This window comes from Centruroides sculpturatus, unplaced genomic scaffold (assembly GCF_000671375.1).
Source record: "Centruroides sculpturatus isolate CEXI.00-Female unplaced genomic scaffold, Cexi_2.0 scaffold957, whole genome shotgun sequence".
Classification (NCBI taxonomy): Eukaryota; Metazoa; Arthropoda; class Arachnida; order Scorpiones; family Buthidae; genus Centruroides; species Centruroides sculpturatus.
In genome coordinates this window covers 156,559-182,178 of record NW_019385314.1, presented here as the reverse complement: position 1 = coordinate 182,178, position 25,620 = coordinate 156,559, and the positions used below count along the sequence as shown (strand labels likewise).

At 31.0% G+C, this 25,620-nt stretch overlaps 1 protein-coding gene across 1 annotated transcript in view; it reads right to left on the bottom strand.

The window, feature by feature from the left end:
• Positions 1 to 25,217, bottom strand: part of LOC111637520 (sialin-like) — a 78,629-nt gene extending 53,412 nt beyond the window's left edge. Inside the window, exons 1-9 of the mRNA XM_023383028.1 lie at positions 25,081 to 25,217; positions 22,868 to 23,064; positions 18,772 to 19,002; positions 18,533 to 18,707; positions 18,325 to 18,458; positions 18,108 to 18,257; positions 17,912 to 18,044; positions 17,669 to 17,824; positions 16,309 to 16,394 (exon numbers count right to left, since the gene is read on the bottom strand). Coding sequence (XP_023238796.1) covers positions 16,309 to 16,394; positions 17,669 to 17,824; positions 17,912 to 18,044; positions 18,108 to 18,257; positions 18,325 to 18,458; positions 18,533 to 18,707; positions 18,772 to 19,002; positions 22,868 to 23,064; positions 25,081 to 25,093 — 1,275 coding nt within the window. The 5' untranslated portion in view covers positions 25,094 to 25,217. The remainder of the gene's footprint in view (positions 1 to 16,308; positions 16,395 to 17,668; positions 17,825 to 17,911; positions 18,045 to 18,107; positions 18,258 to 18,324; positions 18,459 to 18,532; positions 18,708 to 18,771; positions 19,003 to 22,867; positions 23,065 to 25,080) is intronic.
• Positions 25,218 to 25,620: the final 403 nt, after the last annotated feature.

Genomic DNA, 25,620 nt, shown 5'->3' with positions numbered 1-25,620 from the left:
TCCTTCTCTTTTCTCTTTTTATGATTCAGAGTAATATAAAGTCTTTGTATTATTATAGTAATGGATCTATATTTTTTATTGACGTCTACTAAAGATATAAAATATAAATTTTACACGGTAATTTCCATCATATCCCCATGAGTGTATCCTGAAATTAAATAAAAATATTTTAACATATTTATATAACACATTATATTTTATTGACATCTTAATATTAAAAGAAAATTTCTTTATACATGTTTAACAGAATAACTTCAAATATTAATTTGAATTTTAAAATATAACCAATTAAACACCTGTTTTTCTTATATGTACTATTATAAATTATAAGATAGAGAATTTTAATTTACAAACTCATAAAGAACAAAAGTAGATGAATTCTAAATTAATATTGGGTTATCAGAGAAGGCGGTAACACTCTGTATTACAGCTCAGCCGCACGTCGAATGTTAAATTGCCAAATTTGATCATTAATAATATCTCAAGTATCAACGAACCGATTTAAAATATTTAGTGTCTGCACAAGGATAACGGAAGTCTTAAATTTTGAATAAATTTTTTGAATTGTCTTAGACTTTCTTAATTCCAAATTCTGCATTTTTCCACGAGATGTACAATAAGAGATTTTGCTACACCAAGCTACCGGAAAATCTAGTATGAGTGTATGCTTAAAATTCTTTCTCGAGAACTGATAACGTTTTTTGCGGTTCTTTTCAAGACTTTATTTAAAAATATTGAGTATTTATAAAAGTATAGTTCAATTTTTAAATATTAACATTTCATTGGTTGATTTTCTACCAAATCAAGTGAGGCTTTGCTATTACTTTTAATTTATAGAGCCTAATAATTTACAATATATATTTATAAAAGAATTTGCCATTTTACTTTTGTGGTTCTTTTTTCGACTATTGTATTTACAGTAGATGTGAGAAGGTTTGTTTTTCTTTGTTCTTAGCTCTTTATTATATTTTTTAGTATGTTTATTTTTTGAAACAGTAAGGAAAGTATAGTCTACCCTGTAAACCTGGACACCCTTCCCTCTCCTGATTTCATCTTCTCTTATTAACTAAATATTTCCTTGACCGATCTGCATAAAATTTTATGCATTTATTCTCTAAAACACTAAAAAATTATAAAGTTTATATAAAACTATTCTCTTATGAAGTTATTGATAATTAAAAAATAGTTGAAATCCCATTGAAAAACTGGTGAAACCAGGTAGAAAAAGTTGAGCTCAACAGAAACATAGAAATACAGGAAACATGAAAATTATGGCATAAGAATAGTAGAAGCAGATTTGACAGTAAGATTTAACATGTAAATAAAGCGCACATCAAAAAGACTACGACTACAGGAAGTTTTGTAAGAAGCGGTCATCATGATAATAAATCGAAAAATAAGCATTGTCACAACAAAAGTCTTTGAGCTTTACTTTGTGCCTTAAACTTGTCGCACACTACATTTATTTGAGTTAAGGTTAAAACATCTTTTAGCAGTATCAGCGAATGAAGTTTGGAGCACAAAGTGAAGCTCGATTCCTATTTCTGGTACGATGCTCATTTTTTCTGTTTACTTTTATGGGAACATTACTTTCTCTGAAATTTGATGTAATTGTATTCTGTGTAACGACACCTTATTCACATGTTGAGTCTTACTGTCAAATCTGTTTCCACTATTCTTATGCCATAACGTTCAAAAGTTTCCTTTACTTAAACTGTTCTATACAGTCAGAGTTTTAAACTAAATTTATTGTTACAAAACTACAATTTTTTATATTTTGCACCTATTCTCTACTGTTTCTCTAACGTCGCAGCACAAAAATGCAAACCGAGATCTATCCCAAGTCTTAATTAATTGAGATTTGAAAAAAAAAAACATTGTAGACCTATACAATCCCACTGTCTGTCCGTCTTTCCTAAATGTCGAAAAAAGTGTTAGATAAATTAAATGCAAGACCAAATATAAAAAGCGTAGAAGCGTTAGGCCCTACTTATCTATATATGAACTTCCAATGCAAATGATAAGTCACGTTATTTTTGTAAAAAATATTTTCCACTGTGAAGAAATTTAGCATGAACTCCATTTTAGATACATGAACTCCAATGAATTTGACTCCATTCTAAACGGAAAATTATCATGTACAGGGGCAAGAGACAGCAGTAATTATTTGAGGTATTTTTGTAACATTTTTGCCATGTGGCATTAACTGGATTAACCCGTAATAGGCTTGCTAAAAGGCCTCTTTTAGCAAGCCTATTACGGGTTCATCCAGTCCCAAAATGGGGAACCTAGTTGTAAAACAAGAGGCCGACATATCTACCACTCACCGAGAAGATTCCTAGTGTTTTATCGACTTGATCGGAATTGATCCCGGGTCTCTCAGAGCAGTAGGCTGCTCTCTGGCCGTCAAATCTTATTTGAGATGGGAAACATAAATTTTCAATTAAATAAATTTTAAAAAACATGGCGAGCATTTAATTATTGTCACATCGTCACAATATCCGGATTACATAATTTAATAATATTTTTTATTTGTTTAATTTAAAATGTATTCTTTCCACCTCAAATTATTTGTGTGTTGCCGCTGTACATCACACTTTTTCTTTAACAATAGAGTCGTGTCAATCATCTATCAAACACTTTTCAGGGAAGCATCTTTGAATTGAAATAAAATAACTTACCCGTTGCAGAGGACGATCGTAGATAGTTAATCGGGGCCTCTTGACCCTATCGCTTTCATGTGATCTCGTCGACCTTTATATTACTTTTTTTCGACATTAAGGAAAGCCAGACGAGTGGCCAGACAAACGACAGTTCGAATTTATAAGACTACAATTTTTTTAATTTGAAACCCAACATTGTAACGACGTCACAATAAATACTTTTAAATGGAAGCGTTGCGAGAAGAATGTGACTCGACAAAAATATATTAACCCCCCTCAGTTGGATATAGGCCATAAAAATTCTTTGTATTTTAATAAAGAATTGTTACGGGACAATACAGAACTGTAATATCAATATGCATACAAACACGTTTAAAAAACTGACGAAAAAATATGGCATTTACAACTATTAAAAAATATTACAATTTCGCGCTAATTATATTTAATATATGTACAAACCATGAAAACCTAATCATAGATATACAGTATAAAATAAAATAAATGCTACACCATTTAAATTAATCTTTTCATTATATGTATATTATAATGTTGTTTTATAGAATATTCGTGAATTTTATTCTGGTGTTCACCTATACGTTATGATAAACAAATATACTTTGGTTACTTCATATAAAGTAGTATCGTATGTATGATAAATCCGTAAATTTAAATACAATACAATAGTAATATATTTATATAATACACATAATCGAGCAAGTTGTTTAACAATGGTGTATAAATGTTAAATAAAACATTATTTGGAATACAATGAAAGAAAAATATTGTCACTTAACACACATACAAACAAGATGAAAGCTTTAGTTTACAGAGTAAAGAGAGAATTAGCGGTTTGTTGATAATAGCAGTAGTGATCAATGGAGGGTTTATTAATAATATATTACCTCTGGAATAAAACATTTTGACTGTATTTAACAGTGATTTTAGTCCATTTAATTGTAACTAATTTTATTGAACTTTATTTAATTATGATTGTAAGTAATAACAATAATTGAATAAAATTGAATTAAGATTTTACTCAATTATAAGCAAAACAGATGTAAATCCTTAATATCTGAAATAAATTACAAGAAACTTGTAAGTAGGATTATCTTTGTTTATATTTTTTAACACTTAAAAAATAAACAAAAAATTAGAACTTTCAATTTCCTGTTAGATTATAGAAACGAGTCGAATAACGGAAGTAAAAGATACAAAAATAGTTTTTAATACGAAACGTAATATAGGAGATTCCCCACGTGACTAGTCTACTTCACACGCTCTCCAGATAAGTAATTGAAATTTAATATAGTAATATTTATAAAAAAAACTGAAACTGCACAATGATAATACTTATCTGTTAACTGTTCAGAGATATAGATGGAATTATTTATTCTAAGGAAGTACTTTGTGTACTAATTCGAAAGTATACAAATACTAAATAGAAAATACTTGCGTACTTATAATATTTGTGAACGTTTTACTCACTTCTTTCAAGACAACGACGTAAGGCCGCATTGATTGAAGTAAATTTGCTTTGGAAAAAAAAAAGTAAATTTGGGCACTTCAGGTAAAATCTACAGACTTCAATACTTACGCCAGGGAAGCTCTGTTATTGGCAAATTAAATATTAATTTTCAACGCATATGTCATGCCAGGCAAATGTAAATTTTAAATTTAAATTTATTGCAGTATCATTTTAGTTAATTAAAATCTGTTGCTGTTTGTTCTAGGTTGTACCATATTTTTTAGTTTCAGTTTTAAGCTTATAATATCGGTTTTTATTACAGATTTTTTATATAGAAACTTAGGAGAAAATATGCCTGAATTTAGACTGCTTATTGAAAATAGTTACAATAACTGTTGTGGCTAATATCATATAATAAGATTATGAATATGATAAGTGCATATAATAATATTATGCACTTATCATATTCATTTATGAAAAGTGCATAAAAATTGCGATATTATATGCTTGAAACTAAAAATTAAGAACTACGTTTAATATAATGAATCCTGAGTATGGAGTCGGTATGAAGTAATTTCCATTCTTTTTTATAACTGTTTTATTATTTGAATTAATTGATCATTTGCTACATAAATTATTGTTATATTTAACAATATTTTCACGTTTTAGCTGTTCTGTCCCTGTTAATAATAACACTTATTAAATCACACAGCTAATGAGTACGGTCAAGCGCAAGAACGGTGGCCAGTTGGAGAGAAACTAAACCCCAAATATCTGGCACACACTAATTTCCCGAAAAATTTCCAAAGATTTTTGACTGTACGGATGCCGTTCCGAGTCTAACAGAGAGATAAATTGATGCGGAACTCACCTTCAGGTGTCCATCAATATTGTACATGAATTCTTTCTCATTTTAATATATCTGTCATACAATTTACTGACATTTACTCGAATATATTATGTAATGAAAATTTCAAGTCTTAGTTAGACAGTTTTAATAACAACGTTTTTAAACTTATAGTTACTAATTTATTCCTTGTCACTGTATATGATTATATGATTTATTTATACATGTATTTTATACTATGAATTCAGAAAATACATTTAAAGGTTCTCTTTAACTTTCAATTTAAATTACTTATAATTTTACTGAATCTATTTTATTTTGTATTTTTATAGAATTTTTTCTACGCTTTAAAAATAACTGTGTAAATATTGAATTATATTTTGTAAGAATATTTAATAGTTAGAAATAATTTCAACATTTTAAAAGTGATGATTTTACATATTTTCTGGTATATAAAAATATATAATTATGCAAATGACGTAAAAGTATCACCTTCAGACTTTCGAAAGAAGAATTTTATTAAAAATTTACGTTGAATAAAAATTTGTATTGAGTAAAATGAACATAGAAAATTTTACAGTATGTAGGCCTATACAAGAAATACAACTTACTTTTGACCAGTAATGTCGGACATCAAAATGAATATTTTAAAGAAAAAATATTTGAGTAGGAAGCTGAAACAGAATTTCTATAATTCTCCATATACATACGACCGAAATAACTATAAAAAAACAATTCGAGAATAAGCAAATTTCTTTGTTTATTATCACTCACTCAACCGAAACTAAAAACAATTCATTGTCAAATGCAACTTATATAAAATAAAAGCATAACAAAGAAGAATTCGTATCAAAATATCTATGGTTCAGAGAACATCGAGTATTAATCCATATGATTGGTTTCTCAACAACGTGCATCACCACTGCTCTGATAATTATTATAATAAAGTGTATTTTTGCATGGAAACGCCAAGCTGAAATGTGGGTCGTCCATGAATATGGGGCCATCTATAAATTACGTAAGAGCGATTTCGGTCATTCTAGGCCCCACCCACCCCTGTGTAAGAAACCGTAATATTTTCTTTGATACTCCCTTTCTGTCCCTATCTTACGTAATATTTAAGCATGACTTTATAGAACAATTTTAACAAAAAAATTTCTATGAAACCACAAAAACCTTACGTCCAAAATATATAATTATTAATTAGTTAATTAATGTGTACTATTGTTTATAGAAAACCTTATGTGAACAAATTTTAAAATATAAAAATTTAATGAATTCGAATGAACAATTTATTTTTTAATTATTAACAATTTGTCTATTATTATTATCATGAATCAACGTCATAATATTTATTTTTCTATTAATTTTAATTTTCACAAAAGACGCAAAAAACTTTGCCAGATCGACCATCTAGTGCACGTGTAAACAGAAACATCATACAAAATAAAACAACAGAGAAACCACATTCCGTTGCCATATTGATTACATCTTGGCTAAGGTTACAAAAATAAACTAAACGCTGCTAAAATGTTCTAGGTGCACCTGAACACTAAATAATAAAGCTTATAAAACTCTGTATAATGGGGCAATACAACCAATGTTACTTTACGCGGCATTTGGCTGTGGTCGTGCAACTAGTAAAAATTCAGTAGCAAGTAAATTACTCTCTCTTCAAAGCCAGTTTGCCATCAGAATTTTATAGTGCTACAAAACTCTTTCTACTAATGCCTCTCTGATACTAGCAGAACTTCTTCCTTTGCCACTATGTATTGTAGAAAAGGTTCTAAACTACTTCATCAGAAATACAGACGTCAAGGCTCAACAACGGTCTCTACTCCTATCTACCGCTGTTCATACGCTACTACTTCGCAATTACACTACTATCTCTGATCATCACTTTGTAAATAAGGTTATCCCCTGGGTACATTTGGTGTCATCTGCTTCCTCCATTGATAATCATGCAGACATTAGTATCTACACAGATGGGTCCAAAAGCCCCCTTCGTATCAGCTCAAGTATGTATTTTCCTACAAACTGACATATTTTGCCTAAAATACGTTAGAAGGTGCAGATAACCCCACATCCTTCCATCTATCAAGCTGAAGAAGATGCTGTCTACGAAGCTGTTCAGTGGACCACTTTACTACCAAACAAAACTCTGTCTATCAATATTTACAATGATTTTCACTCTGTCCTAAAAACTCTATTAAATCGCAATTACAATAACGTTAAAATCACATATATCCAACACATATTAAAAATCTTGGAAATGAGATAAGTTTCATGTTTGTTCCTGGGCATACTGGCATAATAGGAAACGAAAAAGCCAAGTTTGAGGTTAAGTCAGCTGCAAAGAACATTGATTTTGACTACACTCACATACCTCTCTCAGGTAGCAGCCTTAAAATTTATATTCATTACAACGCTATGCTAAAGTGAAATCAACAAAGGTTGAGCAGTGAAACTGGTAGAATAACAAGAATTTATTTTCCTAGTGTTGAATGCAAGTTCTCATCACAACTTAGAAATTTAAAGTCTGCAACTGCTTAACTATTTACTCGGAAAGATAATTTTAGAGACTACCTGGTGATGTATAACCGGGAAGAAACTGCCTCTTACTTTTGCTCTACAGTAAACCCAGACACCGTCTACAATATGATGTATGATTGTCCAATTTACGATCAAGATAGACTTATTCTAAAATTAGAAATCTTTACGCTTGGTTTCAGGTGGTCATGTTCCTCCAATAAGCTTGATCAGAAGCCATTGTTTGATGCTTTTTACAATTATGTTCAAAAATATAGAAAAAAAACTATTTTAATTTCTAATTTCTGGTTTTACATTTTAGTTTTCACTAAAACAGTATCATGTATTTTCCTTTACGTATTCTTAGTGTTATACACCCATAGGAGTGGTGCACTTATTCTAGTATAAAAAAAAGAGAAAGAAACTTCCACGTGGCTTTATCTCATGATAAAAAATGAGTCTGCTAGCGTTATTTTTTATCACATCGCATGAGATGGGGTTAGTAAAGCAAGTGTTCTTAGTAGATACCGACAAACTGAAGCTAAATTCAAAACTCCACCACTCAATGAGATTAAGAAATAAAAATAAGAATATTACGTAAGAAGAGATCGCTTTTACCCCTGAGTAAGAAATTGTAAGAAATCCTTGACCCCACCCACCCAAGTACCTTACGGAATTTATGGACGGCCCCTATCCAGTGTTACATTATTAAAAATAAATAGATTTCCTGAGTCTCTTAGCATCAAAAATGACATTGATTTACAGAAACCATTTCTAAACACTTAGGAGGAACCTGATATACCAGAAAACAAGTTTTTACGTCCAGAAAAATGCAAAAGTTGATAAAGAAACTCAAGTCAAGGAACATTTCATAACACACGACATTAACCAGTTGGCAATTTTTGAATATCCAATGAAAGTTAAATCTTGAAACCAAATGAAGCCACAACAAACGCAAAGCAAACAACTTTCTATCCATTTATATATAGTAGAATTAGGAATTAAACAAAGAAAGTTGGGTTGCACGCAGATCATAAACTACGTTCAATACTAATAAAATTCATTATAATCGAAATTGAAAAAGATTATTAACCACATTTTTTTATTCAGAAAAAGTGATGATAAATTATTAAAGAAAAATCAAAAAACACTGTATAAACTTCGAATTATGAAAAATCAAAAAGTTCAATTTAATTCAAACGTCATTTGTGCTTTTTACAAAACGGAACTTTTTAGTATACGTAAACCACACCCTTTAAAAAACTATCTCCTATCAGGCATTAGAAAAATTTCACCGGAAATGTTAGATGTTGACAATGCGAACAATAATTCAAAGCAATTCTGTTTAAAACTTTGTCGAATAGAAGGCAAAGTGTCACCATTTCACGAACTTAGATACATAATTTTACTTATTGAGAAAGAAAAATTTACATACCCGACAACTGTATATAGTAAACAAATAAACAAAAATATATTGCTTTTTATGTGGTTATTGTGAATTGTAAAATCTAAAGAAAATGTGTTCTTATGTTTCTTCTTATTGAAAGTAATTTTTTCGATAATTTAGAATTTTTGTTATAGCGATATGAAAAATATTAACTACAAGACAATGAGCCCGGAATCGCCCGGTCAAAAAATAACAACGAAGGTTAAGATTATTAAATTATTTCGTACTTTTAATCTTTTTATTATATTACATACTAGTTGCCCGGACCATCCCCCGATTGGGCATTCTAGCAGCAGCAGTATCATTCTGTAATTTAAATAATAAATTTATATTACAAATAAAAATAATAATATACTGAATTTATCATGGCGTACTGTACTAAAATGCAGTCAAAAACGCAAAAATTACACAAAAAATTAATTTACTGTTAATTTAAATAATAGGCAGGAGCGCCCCTAGTGGCCATTTTAGGCATAGCGTTACAGATATACGGACATGCAATCAATGGCTTATATTATTAGATAATATAAGCCATTAGATATAAGCCATTGATAACATGTTTCTATATCTGTAATCTATAATCTGTAATGGTATGCCTAAAACGCCCACTAGCGATGCCCTAACAATGATTTACATTAACAATATATTATTTTTATTTGAAATAGGAACTCATTATTAATATGAATTTATTATTTATAGTACAAAAAGATCGCTGCTGCTAAAACGCCTTTCCCGTAGGGGGAGAAGATTGAGGATTTCCCTCCCCGTAGGGAGGTGAATTACCCTACAGAAAAAGGAAAACATTCCCCATTTATATGAATAATTTATACAATGATTTTTTTTAATAATAGAATATTTTTTTTTAATAATAGAATCGTGCGGGTCATAATTTGATTCTTTCAGGGAAACATATTTGAATTGAAATAACGTGACTTCCAGTTTGAACCGGAAGTTTGTTTATAGTTAATGGGAGGCTCCAGCTCTAGTCTTTCTAAATCTCTTCTAGGTATTTACCAGTTTTATTCTGTTCTCGTTCTGTTTCGTTATCTCGTCATTGGGCTTTAAGGGGGGGAGCCAGTTGGACGATAGTGGGAATTCATGTTTACAATTTTCTCAAATTGCAGTCCAAACAGGAAAAGTATAAAAATGGTATGATTGTTTCCCAGTAAAAATTTAGTTGTTGAGGGAGAATTTATTGAAAAATTTTTCAATAATGATAAACGAGTATATATATATATGGTATAATCAGAGCTATGCCAATGTTTTTACTGCCATAGGTAATACGACGTATTTTTAGACCACGGCGCATAAATGATCGCCAGGCCTGAAAGACTCTCTCATGCCTGACAAACATTAATGCAAGTGTGAGAATCAGAATTTGAATTATACAATTTTACTAATTGAAATATTTAACGTTATAATTTCGTCTAAATCTCGTGCTAGTTTGGATCAGAAATTTCTCCTTAAACAAGGTTCATCGTCACTTTTTTCACTTCCTCTTGTGGTAAATATTATATCGCATTTTCTCTATGAGAAAGAGAATAAAAAAGGGAATTTTCTTTTTTTATTCCAATGACACTGTGTTTTTTTTAATTAATTTCGTTTTACTTTTCATAAACACAATGTAGTGACACTTCTTAAACACTTGGCAGATTATTCATCTTTTAATAGGTTGGTAATATTTTCCTTTCAAATATTTGATTTATTTTCAAATTATTCAAATATTTTCCTTTCAAAATTGTTAATAAATTAATGTGAAAAGTAAATTTCTTCCACTTGTTGTTTTCACCAAGGGAAACGTATTGTCGTTTTTAGGAAAAAATGGTAAATTAACTTACTGTCTCACACACCTTATCTTTTGAATTCGACCACTATCTGGATGTCCACTCCCATTTTCGACAATCCCCCAGTACATCCCGTTAGAGTCCGAAATAGAGATCTGCCATTGGTCGGAAATCGGAGAAAAACCGACCACTTTCTCTGATCAGTGCCTTTTCAGTCAATCCTTCTCTGCCTAGACATGCCTCGCAAATTCTTCTTGAAAGAAAAATATAGAAGTTGTCCGCCAGAACGTAGACCATTTGCTCTTGTACGCCGCTAGAATCGATCGTCTCCCGCTCGACCGAAACATACCGAAACTCCACTCTGATCAACGCCGATCAACAATTCAAGCTACTCAGTCGAGGTATTATACCTTAAATTTATGTAAATTCTCTCTCTCACTTGCGAGATAGGTATAGCGTATAATCCTTAGCTTCTTATTTGTATTATATCTTGTCTTATTTTTATTATAATATCAATTGTTTTCTTAAACAAATGGCGTCCTCTATGAAGTCCATTCCATGCCAAAATCTTACTACATATCCACAGTCTCTCCCACTCGACAGAGTGATTTAAATACGTAACTGCGTGTCTATTGCTAAGTTTTTAGGCTGGTGTCGGGAATTCCGACTGTAGATTGGGATTTTACGAACGTTGATGTAAAAACACTTTTGAAAGCCATCCTACAACTCTGCGGGCGAATCTTTTAGATTAGTAGCCGAGTAAGTGTTAGGGATTACATTTATCTACCCCGGTTCCTCACATAAGATCTTAGCAACAACGTCGTAGCATTTGCCCCATTGCCAATGCAGTGCTATTGCTCTGAGTATAATAGGTTTACCCAATAAAAAGTATTGTAACAAACGAAATTCAATTTAAATATTTACTGGAATTTACATTAAATATGTACTATACAAATATAAAAAGTTTAATACAACTGAAATGCATCAAACATATATTTGTTTGAAAGAAATCACGTTTCCGTGGATTACAAACGGCGCTGCACCTTCGGTAAGTGGCTGCGTTATCCCTGGCAAATTCAATTTTTAGCTATTCCCATATTGCTGTTCACACTAAGACGATCTTTCATCAACACTCATTGACTAGTATCCAGAACAAATCAGACGGAAAAATAAAAATGGGGCCTGCCATAACTGGAACACGGTTCCCATTAAAATTCCTAAATTACCTACTTCGATTCATTCGATCCCTGATTGCTCAGAAAAGATATTGATTTTCTTACTGCGTCTGTAATTCGTCTATTAAAACATTTCGTTACACACGAGGTAATTCTGCAAATTACAGTAGACCCCCCAATAATATTGTTGATAATTCCGAGTTATATGAATTCCATGTTGTACGAGTCACTTAGATTTTACAAATACGTGTGTCGTTCTGTGCCCGGCTCACGTATTTGTAAAATCTAAGTGACTCATACAACATGGAATTCATATAACACGGAATTATCAACAATATTATAGGGGGTCTACTGTATTACATTCGCTGGATTTAGTAATACAGTACAGTAGATTTCCCTATGAAACGTGTTTATATAATATGGATTCATATATAACGGCGAAAAAATTGCGATTGTATTTATATAAACATGCTAAAATAAACTCGTATAATGCGGTAAAACGTCATCGCCGACTCGTGTCGCAACAGGATTGGTCGAATCTAGACAAATCGCGGATATTGCACAAACTGTTGAGTTTAAAAACCTTTCCGCCCATAACCCGAGTTAACTCGGGCTACGCGTGACGCTACGCAGTCCATATCCCGAGTTATCTCGGGCATGGTCCTTAAAGCACCATTAAAAACCCTTGACTTATAACTTTTCCGAAAATGTATGGATTAGCAAATATACATTGTTATCTATGATCTGTGCAAATTTCATTAATTATTTCTACCGCGAAAAAATATTTTACGACGATTTATTAATTACGTGATTAATCGCGCTATTGTTTTATGAGAGTTTTCTAATCAAATTAATTAAATCGTTCTAAACTCCTATTTCACAGATTTGACTTCGGTAAATTTTTTAAAATGCTATTGGATGTTTTTATGACTTAAACAGGTTTTTTTGTATTTTGTTCAGTAGAATTTTTTTCCTATACTTGTTTTTGGTCCCCTGGTAATTTAATAGAATAAAAATCGACAATATTGTGTTATATTTGAACAAATGCAGTGAGTTAGCTCTCCTCAAGCTTTAGACCAATATTCCCCTGAAGCATACATGAGAAAGTGGACTCCAGCTGTTTTCAAGCATTTATTTTAAATTATTTATATTTTTTATATACTTTTTTGTAAAAACATTTTTTGGAGGGGTTTTTATTTTGCGGAAATTTTTTTGAATGTCACATTCACGTTTAAGCAGAAATAATTATTTCATATAAAAAATTTATATGAAACAGCGAACCTACTAAAAACCATTTATTATTTAGCGGCTATAAAAATTATATTTTTATTAATGATGTCTCCAACTGTCAGCAAATTTTTCGCAGAAAAATAAATTATCAGGAAACACGTTCCCGCCGTTCGATGCGCCGCTCCACGACAAAAACAAGCTTAAGCAATGGCGTCGTCGAACGGTGCACACTCGGTAAGTAATCCTACAATTTTTTGTTTATGGCATAGTTTATATGGATTACTCCCAAATACGTGTTTTGGAAATGTTAATTCAAATTAGTCTAAAATCGATTAATTTTATGGAAGAAAATCTTTCAAACAGGCATAGTCTTTAAACTGCATACGTGCCATGCTGTGATTAACTCATGTATTTAACTGATCGTACAACACAAATTCATATAAAACAGAATGTATCTACCGTATTATAGGAGGGTGTACTGTACCATAAACGATACACACGTAGCGTCATTTGGCAAAACTCGAAATGTTTCATCGTACCGCAAAAATACAAAATAGAAAGTAAACACGTCATTTCTATTGGAGTTTTACGTTGTAGGAACCAAACGCTCAAGGACTTCGATTAAGCCTGGACTCCACATTACCTGAAAACAGAAACTCAGAAACAGAACTGAAACATATAGTTTTCGTTTCAGTTATGTTTTCATTTTAACTGGACTCCACTAGAAATGCGCCATCTGTTGATCAATTCTGTAATTGTCGTAGAGTCAAACATGGACGAGGCTACGGATTTTGCCACGCTTTCTCTGCATTTATTAACAATTTTATTGTTAATAATCTTTGAATTATTTACATTTTTTGTCGTACAGACATGTGCATTTTATAACTTCTTCCATGAAGAATTCCAAATCTATTTGTTTCCTCATCGTTTTTGCTACACTTTCCGCCATTACGACAATCAAACTACACGTGACTAATGCGCGTGAGTACCCGTCACAAATCCTTGCGTTTTTATTGGTTGCAGTACGACAGAAGCGCGGGACAAAAACGGAAAAGTTAAATAATTTTTAACTCTGCGTTCGGTCTTGTTTCTGTCCAACTGAACGTTACAAAACTGAAAGTTTTGTCAGTTTGGCTTTCAGTTTTACGATTACGTAGCGGATTCCGGTAATGTGGAGTCCAGGCTTTACAGTTCCTCGCTTTGAATGCTTTAAAACAGAGACACAATCATCTTGACAGTAATCCCCTTGTTCGAAGATTCACTGTTTTTCAGCGCTAGTACAGCTTGTGGAAGCTTTACGTAAGCCATGTTCTCAACTCCTGTGACGCTATTTTTACCTCATTTGACAAATGAAAACGGCCTGAGGTCGTTTCCATATCTTTGAGTCATGGTGCTGTTCGTATTATAATTTTTCACATCATTGATTAATTAATGAATAATTTCTTACTAAGTAGAGGTAACATTATTTAACACGAATAGGCATGGTATTTTTATGTAATAATTGCTTTTGGCCATTGTATTTTTTGAGGATTTTTCCACTAATATTAAAACCGTATTTTTAAAATGTGTCTGAGACCTCGGTTTTATGTGATTTCATTTTTCATGCGATTGTTTCACTACAAACTTGCNTCCCCCTAGTCAGATCGCCCAAGTGTTGCGTTGCCATAACTTAACAAAGAAACAAACTCTTTGCGTAAGGAACAAGAAATTGATCTAAAGTTGATTGTCTTACTCTTTTAATCAAAATTTTTCTCAAATACGATAGCGCATTGTCGTTTATATTGCGTTGTCGTTTTCTATTGCCACTATGACATTTTTCTTTCTTTCATACCATATTGATTAAATATATAAATCACAAAACTGAAAAAGTAAGTATAGCACAAACACTCGGAAAAGCAATGCTTAACTCGCACATGCCTAACACCAACTAAAGTTTGACACAAAATACCGTTACGTTCGTTATCCGAATTTTGTTCGTTATCCGAGACAAAATTTTTGCAAAATAAAAGTTCGTTAACCGATTTGTCGTTAACCAGGACGTTCGTTAACCGGGATTCCACTGTAATTCGGTATACGTTGTGAAATAATTTAATAAGTTTTGTAAATCACAAAATTAATTTTTCAATCACAGATCTTAATTAAATTAATTTTATTTTAACAATAAGGCAAAGGCAATAAGGCAAATTTTTCATGCGATTGTTTCACTACAAACTTGCAATTTTTTAAAATTATATTATAAATTATTAAACTTCACACATTAATATAAAGTAAAACTTTAATTATTTTTTCGAGTTCATGTAATAATTCAAGCAAAGTTAATATTTATACATTTTTAATATAGGTCTTACTGTAGTTAAAATAAGGTAAAATAAAATTTAATACTTCCACATTTGTAATAAACGTTTTTATTACATATAGAGAGAGTTTTATATGTAGAAAGAGACAGAAAATTTATATCGATCGTAAACCTAAAAATCTAAACAACCCGACCAAAAATCGAGTCTGGGTAATTAATTCAATGATTTGCTCGAATAATAATATACATTTTTCAGAGATTATGAAAAATTATACATAAAAAGAGTTTTATATATAGAAAGAGACAGAAAATTTATATCGATCATAAACGTAAAAATCTAAACAACCCGACCGAAAATCGAGTCTGTGGTAATTTATTCAATGATTTGCTCGAATAATAATATACATTTTTCAGAGATTATGATAAATTGTTGTTGGAATGATTTATACAAATGTGATCAATTATCACAATATCTGTCTCTTATTGTCTTCTGTCATCAAACTAATCGCATATTTTTCTACTATCAAGCAGGGCAATGGTAGGGATAGTGCTAGTATATCTACCATAACTAATTTTATACGTCTTGGCTTCTAATTATTCTATAAGAAGAATTTTTATCGTTTTAAATAAAATTCGATTTATATTCATGATTAATTGTTGTCTTGTTTCTTGTTGTCTGTATTAATGGTAGCCCAAGGTTGAACTTTTGCAGTAGCTCCAAATATAAAAATTATACCACCAAGAATGTAAGCGGAAGAGACCATATAAAAAACGTAGTTCCATTGAATCAAGTCTCCTTGCTTATATGTAAAAATTAATAAAAATTATGAATATGTTATGTAAGTAAACATAAATTAAAAGTTTTGACTTACGTTTTTATCTAATATAACTCCAGCAACATAGGGTGAAAATATACCTGCAGCGTTATATAAACTATCAGTCAATCCGAAAATGACACCTAGATAGAAATTAAATTAAGTAAAACTTGTTAAACATTGTATAAAATATTTTTTATTATTTTAAAATTTTACAATCTTTATTGTTCATCCTTTAAATGACAAAATCTACAGATTTCGATTTATTTTCATATTGTTAGTAGGTCAGAGGTCGCGTTAAAAACGAACGAGAATTTGGAAAGAATATCCCAAAAATTCTCTGAACTAAAATGTTTAAACTCAACACCGTAGATGGATGCCATAATTGAAATTGGCCTGGTGCTCCATGAACCTATAACGTGCCCCAGTATGACACACTATGTCACAAGACGTGGTATGACAGCTTCTCTGTGGTTGTGAAGCTGGTTACGTCACTGGCTCAATAATTTACTGACAAACCGTAACTTCTGGGTATGATTCGTGACAAAAACAGAGATGTAATGACAAATATACAAAAAGATATATGTCAAGTGAACATTCTTAAACACCGTTTAAAAAATCGAAGAACGAGTTGAATAGCTTTCCCATAAACTTTAAAATTGTGTTGTGTCATTCGTTATTAGCCTTTATTTTAAACACTTTTTATATAATTAAATGTTATAAAATTGCAAAAAGCTTAACTTTACAAAGTGGATATAAGATTTATAAAAAGCATTGTTTATTACGATCAACTACACGAGAAATATCACAAAAAAAATCTCTTGTCCATCTTCTCATTCCCTCGACAGTTAACCACCATAATATAACAGCATCAATCGCTTAATACACAAACCTGGCTGAAAAAATTCAAAAAATTTTGAAAAAAGGCACAAGAGTTATTAAGCTTCAAACTGAATGAACAAAATCGTACCCATCCATACACTAACATTCATACATTACAGAAAACAATTCCCATTTGCCTCTTTGTTTCAAGGTTTCCTCAGTTTATGAATGCAAAGATCTTTGAAAAGGAATTTCTTTTTTTTTGCATATCGGCCATAAAAATAAAAATATCAAATATTCATGTTGCAAAAACATGAATATTTGATCGGCTTTATGGTAATATCGAGCTTTTCAACACTTTATTTGTTGTGCATGCTTACAAAGAATTTTTAGGCCAAACCGAAAGAATATTGCATAATTTTAGCAATCAAGTGGAACAATGCTGAATGCCGAGTCAATTTTCTGGCTATCTGAATAATATTATTTAATTTCTTTAGAACAATCCGCACACTTCAGCTTTTTGTCAGTAAAAAACTTCGAGTACGATATAAATACACACAGTGTATTGTTAAAATTAAGAAAAATAATGACTTACCTGCAAATTCTGGAGCTAAATCAAGCACTATTGCAACATCTCCTGAAATATAAAAGCCGAAACATCCCATTCCAATCATTAAACAAATAATTATATTTGTTTTCTCGCATCCCAGAAATGAAATCGCTAAGATGCATAATGCCGGACCACACGTAGCTACAGTTGAAATACGAAAATACGTATTAACGTTCTGACTGAAATTTTAGAAAAAAATTTTATAAAATTAAGACTGAAGTTCCTTACCAATTATTTCGCAAAGTTTTCTGATATTAGTTATACTTAAATATTTACGAGATTTTATGAAATCAGCAATGAAACCAGAAATAAATATCGCTATACAATCCACGGAATAAACTAACGCACTCACAATTCCATTCTAAAACACGGATAATATACATAAATTTGTTGATATAACACTTATGTATAAAAAAGAGCATACCTGCTGGATAGGAAAGTGAAGAATAATCTCTAAATATGATGGAATCTTAGTCAATATTGTAAAATAACCGAAACCAAGACATATTTTCGTCATAGCAAGTATCCATACTATTCTGGATGTTAAAATTTGTTTCCAGGGAATATTCAACTTCTGTTTCAAGTAAAAATGTATTTATGAGTGATCAATCGAAATAAAATACAGCAGAAAATAACGTTACCGTTTCTGTTGAGGTGATGTTTGTTACGCATTCGTTAAGAAACGTCAATTCTTTGTCAGATATTCTGGGATGTTCTTGAGGTCTGTCATAAACTGTGAACGTAACACATAAAGAAAAGACAATCCCACATACACCTGTCAAATATACAGATTACAAAAGATATAGTCGCATATATACATTGGAAAAGCATTTGTGTGTTTTTATTTACCAAATGTGTAGAAGCTAAAAGGCCATCCTATGTGTTGACAGACATATCCTGTCGTAATTAAACCAACAAACGTACCGAGTTGCATACCAGAAAATGAAACTGATGATAATGTGGACTTTTCGTTTTCTGGACTCCATCTTCCTAACAGTGTAAGAGATCCGTAAAATACAAGACCCTACGATTGAAAAGATCCTTATTATTCTCCAGTCTTCAATGACATTATAGAAGTAAATTTTTACCTGTCCAAATCCGAAGATAGCTTGACATAAAGATATAACTGAAACACCGACATCTGCACAAAAGGGTGTTAAAATGCAGAATATTGAAGAGAGAAATGAAGATATTATGAACGTTTTCTTTGGACCGAATAAAAAAGTAATGGTCCCTCCAACGAGTTCGGCTATTACGAAACCGTAATATTCACCTCCCAGAATTATTCCTTGAGTGGGTTGTGTCCATACATAAGAACCCTAAAGAATAGCAATAATAGTTGATGCACTAAATAAAGGTCTATTACTGAAATTCTTAAAAATGATTTAAGAAATAAATTGCAATTACCATCGTTTAATATGACAACTCAATAAACGTAACATATCGTCAGTAAGAAGATTTTTTCCCCACTGCCATTCTGTCATACAATTAACACTGATTAATCCACTCGTGGATTAATTCTAAATACAAACATTTCCAAACAGATTCAAGTAGTTTGGTATAGTAGAATTTAATTGTTTAATTCAGAATATAACTGTAGAGTAGAATTGTATAGTAGAATATAGTGTATACTATTCTACACTCTACTATACAATAATCTATATTTTGTATAACAACAAACAATTTGTGATGGAAAATGGTTCAGGCGATTAATACATTAGAGTGCCGTTTTGGGTTCATCCAAGATTGAGTCCTTTATCTCAATGAAGTATAGGAATTTAATATAGGTTGTCTGTTCAGATATGCATTATGTTTGTCTTTGCGCACACTTCTTTCTATATTGCAATGAATAATAGAAGCTTTCTAGTGTTATGTCTTAGATTTTAGGACTCTATACAGTTTGATTTAATATTCTGTTATTTGTGAACTTGTTCACGTTTTTAGTTTCTGTGTCTTGCATTTATCATTCCTCTGTTAACGTTAAGAGGTTATTCTCACATTTTGTTAGAGAAATTGAAGAAGAAAGGGAAGTACGGCTGAGATAGTAGATTGTTCGCATAATACTCTGCTTGACCTAGAATCGAATCTAGAGAAGAAACACAAGAATTCAAATAAAGAAACTGAAGAGTTTTTATGGTTGTAATTTACTGTATGTTGACATGAATGTGAATATTAATATTCTGCTGCATTGAAGAATATAAAAATATTTTTCAAAAGTAATTTTCTGGCATTATTACAATCATAAATTTATGTGAAATTATTTCTTTAATTAAACACTGTCAGCTGTAAAGTATTTATGCGAAGTTCATAATGATATGTTGTCAAAAATCAAATGGAATAATAATGTACTGTAAGGTCTCTNAGATATGCATTATGTTTGTCTTTGCGCACACTTCTTTCTATATTGCAATGAATAATAGAAGCTTTCTAGTGTTATGTCTTAGATTTTAGGACTTTATACAGTTTGATTTAATATTCTGTTATTTGTGAACTTCTTCACGTTTTTAGTTTCTGTGTCTTGCATTTATCATTCCTCTGTTAACGTTAAGAGGTTATTCTCACATTTTGTTAGAGAACTTGAAGAATGAAGGAAAGTACGGCTGAGATAGTATATTGTTCGCATAATACTCTGCTTGACCTAGAATCGAATCTAGAGAAGAAACACAAGAATTCAAATAAAGAAACTGAAGAGTTTTTATGGTTTTAATTTACTGTATGTTGACATGAATGTGAATATTAATACTCTACTGCATTGAAGAATATAAAAATATTTTTCAAAAGCAATTTTCTGGCATTATTACAATCATAAATTTATATGAAATTATTTCTTTAATTAAACACTATCAGCTGTAAAGTATTTATGCGAAGTTCATAATGATATGTTGTCAAAAATCAAACAGAACAATAATGTACTGTAAGGTCTCTTTTTATGCGGATTATTTTTATGCGATTTTGAAGTTGTGCGGTTTGTATTTCATCTAAAAATTTCTTGGACAAGCATACATATAAGCTTGTTTAGGAAGCCCGCTTATAAACAGTCTCCAAAAATCATGGAACGCTCAAAGCTCACTCCATTTGTTCCACTGACATATAACGTTTATGGATGTAAAGGACAGCTAGAACTACCTTAATCGCTTTAGTTCCTAGCAATTTTTGACATAAGTGTAATTAAACATAAAAAATACTTAAAACTGAAAAAAACGAAAGAAATGCGTTAATTTTGAAGAAAAAGCTTCAAAGTTTAATTAACTTCCTTTGTCTCGCCATTCTGTGAAATTTAACACGGATGAGTCATTGTTTACACATCTGGATAACCTTGAACACAGCTGGAGTTGGATTTCCCGGGGCATTCTCATAGACGTCGCGGGAGGACAACGGTTTAAAGTAGGGTGAACACTAGCTGGCCGTATATTTTTAAATATTTTTAAAAAGTTTGGAGACTTAAAAAACATTCCAAAAATTCAAAAAAAAAAGTCACGCCTCAAGGACCGTGTTTTATGCAACGCTATGTAATCTTACCGAGTTAACTCGGACGTGGAACTAAAGATGTTTTAATTAACTCTTAACATCCAGATGTCAGTGATTTGTTTTTAGAGTGAGCTTTTGCAATTAGGAGATTCCCCTTGTATTACTTTCAATAAAATAAACTGAATTAAGTTTGAATACAAGTTTATTTTAAGCTTTTATATGAATTTCTTTCAGACATTCGAAGTAATTTATACAGCAGTCTATTTCTTTTAATTTCTGCAAACTTTCTTTGCGGTTTTAAGTTAATTTTAACTCGTTGTTTTGGTTTTATGCGATTTTAGAAAATTACGGAACGTATCCCTACTTTTTCAAGGCAAGTAAAGTCTTCTTTTATGCGAATTTTTTATATGCGCTTTTCTGTAAAACGTATCCACCGCATAAAACGAGATCTTACAGTACAGTATACTATCAAAATTATTTAAAAAACATTCATATCAAAATTTACTTAGTTTCACTGAAGCAAAATTTCTGTTCCATAGTTTACAGTGATCAGCATTTTGGTAAATTTTATGATTTTCTGCTTTGTGGTAGTAATTATGAAAATATGTGGTTCTTTTCTGCACGACAGTTTTCCTGTCTGAAAAACTAATTTCAGTGAATGGTTGATTTTATAAGTTAAATATTATAAAATTTGACTGGCTTTCAAACGTTCGGGACTTCAATACTGTAATATACCGAGTTACGTAAGTAATGCGAACCATAGACCTTTACGTAACTCGAATTTGTAAGTTGCTTAAGTGTAACTACGTAATTAATAACTCAACACTATTTTTTGTATGAGTACTGTACATATATTATTTATTATTTTTTGTATAAAAGAACAACAAAAATACATAGCACATATATAATCAAAAACAGTAATGTAAATAAACGACGAACACTATGTATTAATGTATAGGTTATTTATCGATCAAATCATTCCAGGCAATCTACACTAATTACATGAAAAAATACTTATAGAAAGCAAGCAATGAAAGTGTGCGTAGTTTATCTGCTCGACATTCACCGAGTACTGTAGAAAAACCTTGTTTAAGAGACAGAGTGTCCAGTACGCTTGGGTACATGCTTACAATTAGATCGAAAAGTAAATAATTAAGCAAATCACTAAAGTAATAAATTAGTACAGTGCGAAAGAAAGAGAGAAAAATAATGAATGAATGTTCGATATAAAATAATTCTATGATAAATACACGTAAAATTACATGATACACTACTCAGATGTTTTCCAATTTTTGAAATTAACGCTTTACCTAACTGCGTGTTATGTAACTCAGAGTATTACTGCACCTTTAAACATCTTTAAAATTAATTTAGGCAGTAATTAAATCTAGAAATTTCAGTAATTTTGTAAACTAACTTTATAAAGTTCAAATTACGATTTATATATGATTCAACTTTCATATTTAAATTTGACGATTTTAATAAGACTTTACGAAGAAAAATAATTCCAAACATTGAAATTACTACGTGAGCCTTGAAAAAACTAAAGTTCCGTGATATTTCTTAATTTAGACACAAACACACACAAAAATACTAAAATTTAATTTAATAGTAACATAAATAGCAATTTACAAAACAAGTTTGTGCATGATATTCGTTATTTGACATTGAAATTTCTTATTTAAATATTCTTACATTCTATGTTTAAACATTTACCTCTTTGTAAGTAGATGTAGAATTTTGCTGAGACTTTGCTGGGCATTCCTTTGAAGATGTTGTATTATACATGCTGGATATGGCTGAATGATTAACCATGGCTATAATAGCGACATTCAGCACAGATCTTTGGCAGTGCATTATTGTGTATATCAAAAATATAGAAAATACCAATACGTAACGAGCGGGAATATAAACTGAAAAGAAATTGTTGCAAAAATTTGAACAAATTTAAAAGTCTAAAGGTTTAAGTAAAGATTATTTATAATACTCATAATTTACATTTTACGTTGTATATCTATTAAGTTATTAAGTTACACACTTTCAAGATTATGAATGCTCAAGAATTGAGTCCAATAGATTGTGGAAGACATAGATATTGTTGTAATGCGACTCCCATATAAACCATTCATCAGGAAATCGCCAGAATTTTCAAGATATGATGGTGAGTTACGTGGTAAAGGATACTTCAAAGAACAACTCCAAATGTGTATCGCACGTAAAAGCCAACAATTGGACGACATCATTTTTAAAACCTAACCATGCAACCTTATTACATGTACTTTGAATAAATAAAAATTTTTTTATATTCTTGTATTTTTGTTTTTAAATTCACCTCGTAAATGTCGGACTCCATTATGCCCAATCCTATATAATAAAATCTATTAAATAAAAAACTATTGGATGTTGATTATGACATCAGAAAATATATAAAAATCAGCGTTGCAACGAATAGTATATTTGGCCTAAGGCCGAATACCGAATATTCGGCCAGGAGCGTGGCCGAATAGCCGAATATTCGGCAAAACTATTCGGCTTGTTTAACGCACGTACAAAAATTGACGCGCAAACCGCCATATGGCAAGGACCCCGCTCTCTATTGGCACATTGTCACTACGCTTCTCCAATCGCGTTAATTCTTGACAGTTCAGACAAGAGCGTCATGACAGTATGTGATAAATGATGATATCAAATGTGGATAACAATGAAATGACCTACATATGTAAATTACGGAAGAAGAATAGAGAAGGACCGCAAACTGAAAATGTGAAAATAATTATGAAATTCAGTTGATAACATAATCGAACAAGTCGATTATGTTATCAACTCAATAAGCTGCCTCGACTTGTTCGAGGCAGCTTATTGAGTTGATAACCTTATTGAGTTGATAACCTACAGCTTATTGAGTTGATAACCAATAAGCTGCCTCGACTTGTTCGAGGCAGCTTATTGGCGCGAAATTCGCGGTCGTGAATGCCAAACAATTTGTTTCATAGACTTCGGAAAGCTAAATGCTTCTAATGAAAGTCACTTAGCGTGCACGGGCGAAAGCCTGGGGTCGTTCGGGCTACCGAGCTGTTTCGAATCTGTAAAATCATAAACTGTGATCTATACCGACGTCCTATTGTCTCTTTTCTCCGTTATCACCAGGCTACGAGTCACGTAATTGTAAAATGGGAAATCTACGACAGAAAAGTGACGAATCGAAAGTATCGTGAAAGCGTATTATGACGCATCCATAGACATACGTGGACAACAGCGATAGAGCAAAGAGAAAGGGAAGAGCAAAGACGAGCGCTTAAAAAGAAGAATAGACAGGGTCAGACACCCGGATGTGCGACGATTCTCGAACGAATAGGTGTGCCTAAATACCAAAATGATTAATTTACTGTGGTTTTGTTATTTCTTACTCCCGTTTTTAGGTATTCGGTATTCTGCCGAATAGCGAAAAATAGGCCGAATAGGCTGAATACCGTATAGTAACCGAATATTCGTTACATCACTAATAAAAATACTTTACAAGTTAAATCCTTGCATAAAAAGTTTAGAATGATTAGATTAACTGGGTTAAAAATCTCGCATTAAAAATAATTAAGTAATTAATGCACGCCATTAAAGTGACATTAAATCAGTATAAAAATTTTCGAGCAAGTAAAAATTATGAAAAAATTTGAGCTAAGAAAACACTGGAAAAAATCTAACCCTATAGGATCGAATTGTTTTAACGCTATGGATCATGCCCGAAATAACTCGTTCTGAGTTAACGCATATGAAAAGGTTTCTCGATTTCAGGTTAAGAGCCACGTGATTTAAAGAGTTTATTTGTAAGTTTTGTAATGGGAAGAGAAAATGCATGTTAGAAAAAAGGGTAGAGAAAGGAAAGAAGTAAGGGAACGAAATGACTTTAATTAATTAATCAGAAAAAATCTTACCTTTATGTGCCATTATATCACGAGGAGAATACTTCCAATACTTTTAAAATATTTAACGTATCTGTTAATATTTTGATATATTTTCTTTATTCTGTGTTGTTGATTTACTTTCAACAATAAATTCGACTTAGAATTTTTTTATTTTTCTTTCTCTTTTTATGATTCAGAGTGATATAAAGTTCTTTGTATTATTATAGTGATGAATTTATATTTTTTATTGACGTCTATTAAAGTTATAAAATATAAATTTTAGACGGAAATTTCCATCATATACCACGAGTGTAATAGTAAAGCAAGTGTTATCCTGCAATATAATAAAAATATTTTAACACAATTATCTAACATATTATATTTTATTGACATCATAATAAAATAAAATTTCTTTATACATATTTAACAGAATAACTTCAAATATTAAAATTTGAATTTTTAACTATAACCAATTAAACTACTCTGTCTTATATGTAATATTATTAACTACACGAGAAAAAAATTTAATTTAAAAACTCATAAAGAATAAACGTAAATACATTCTAAATT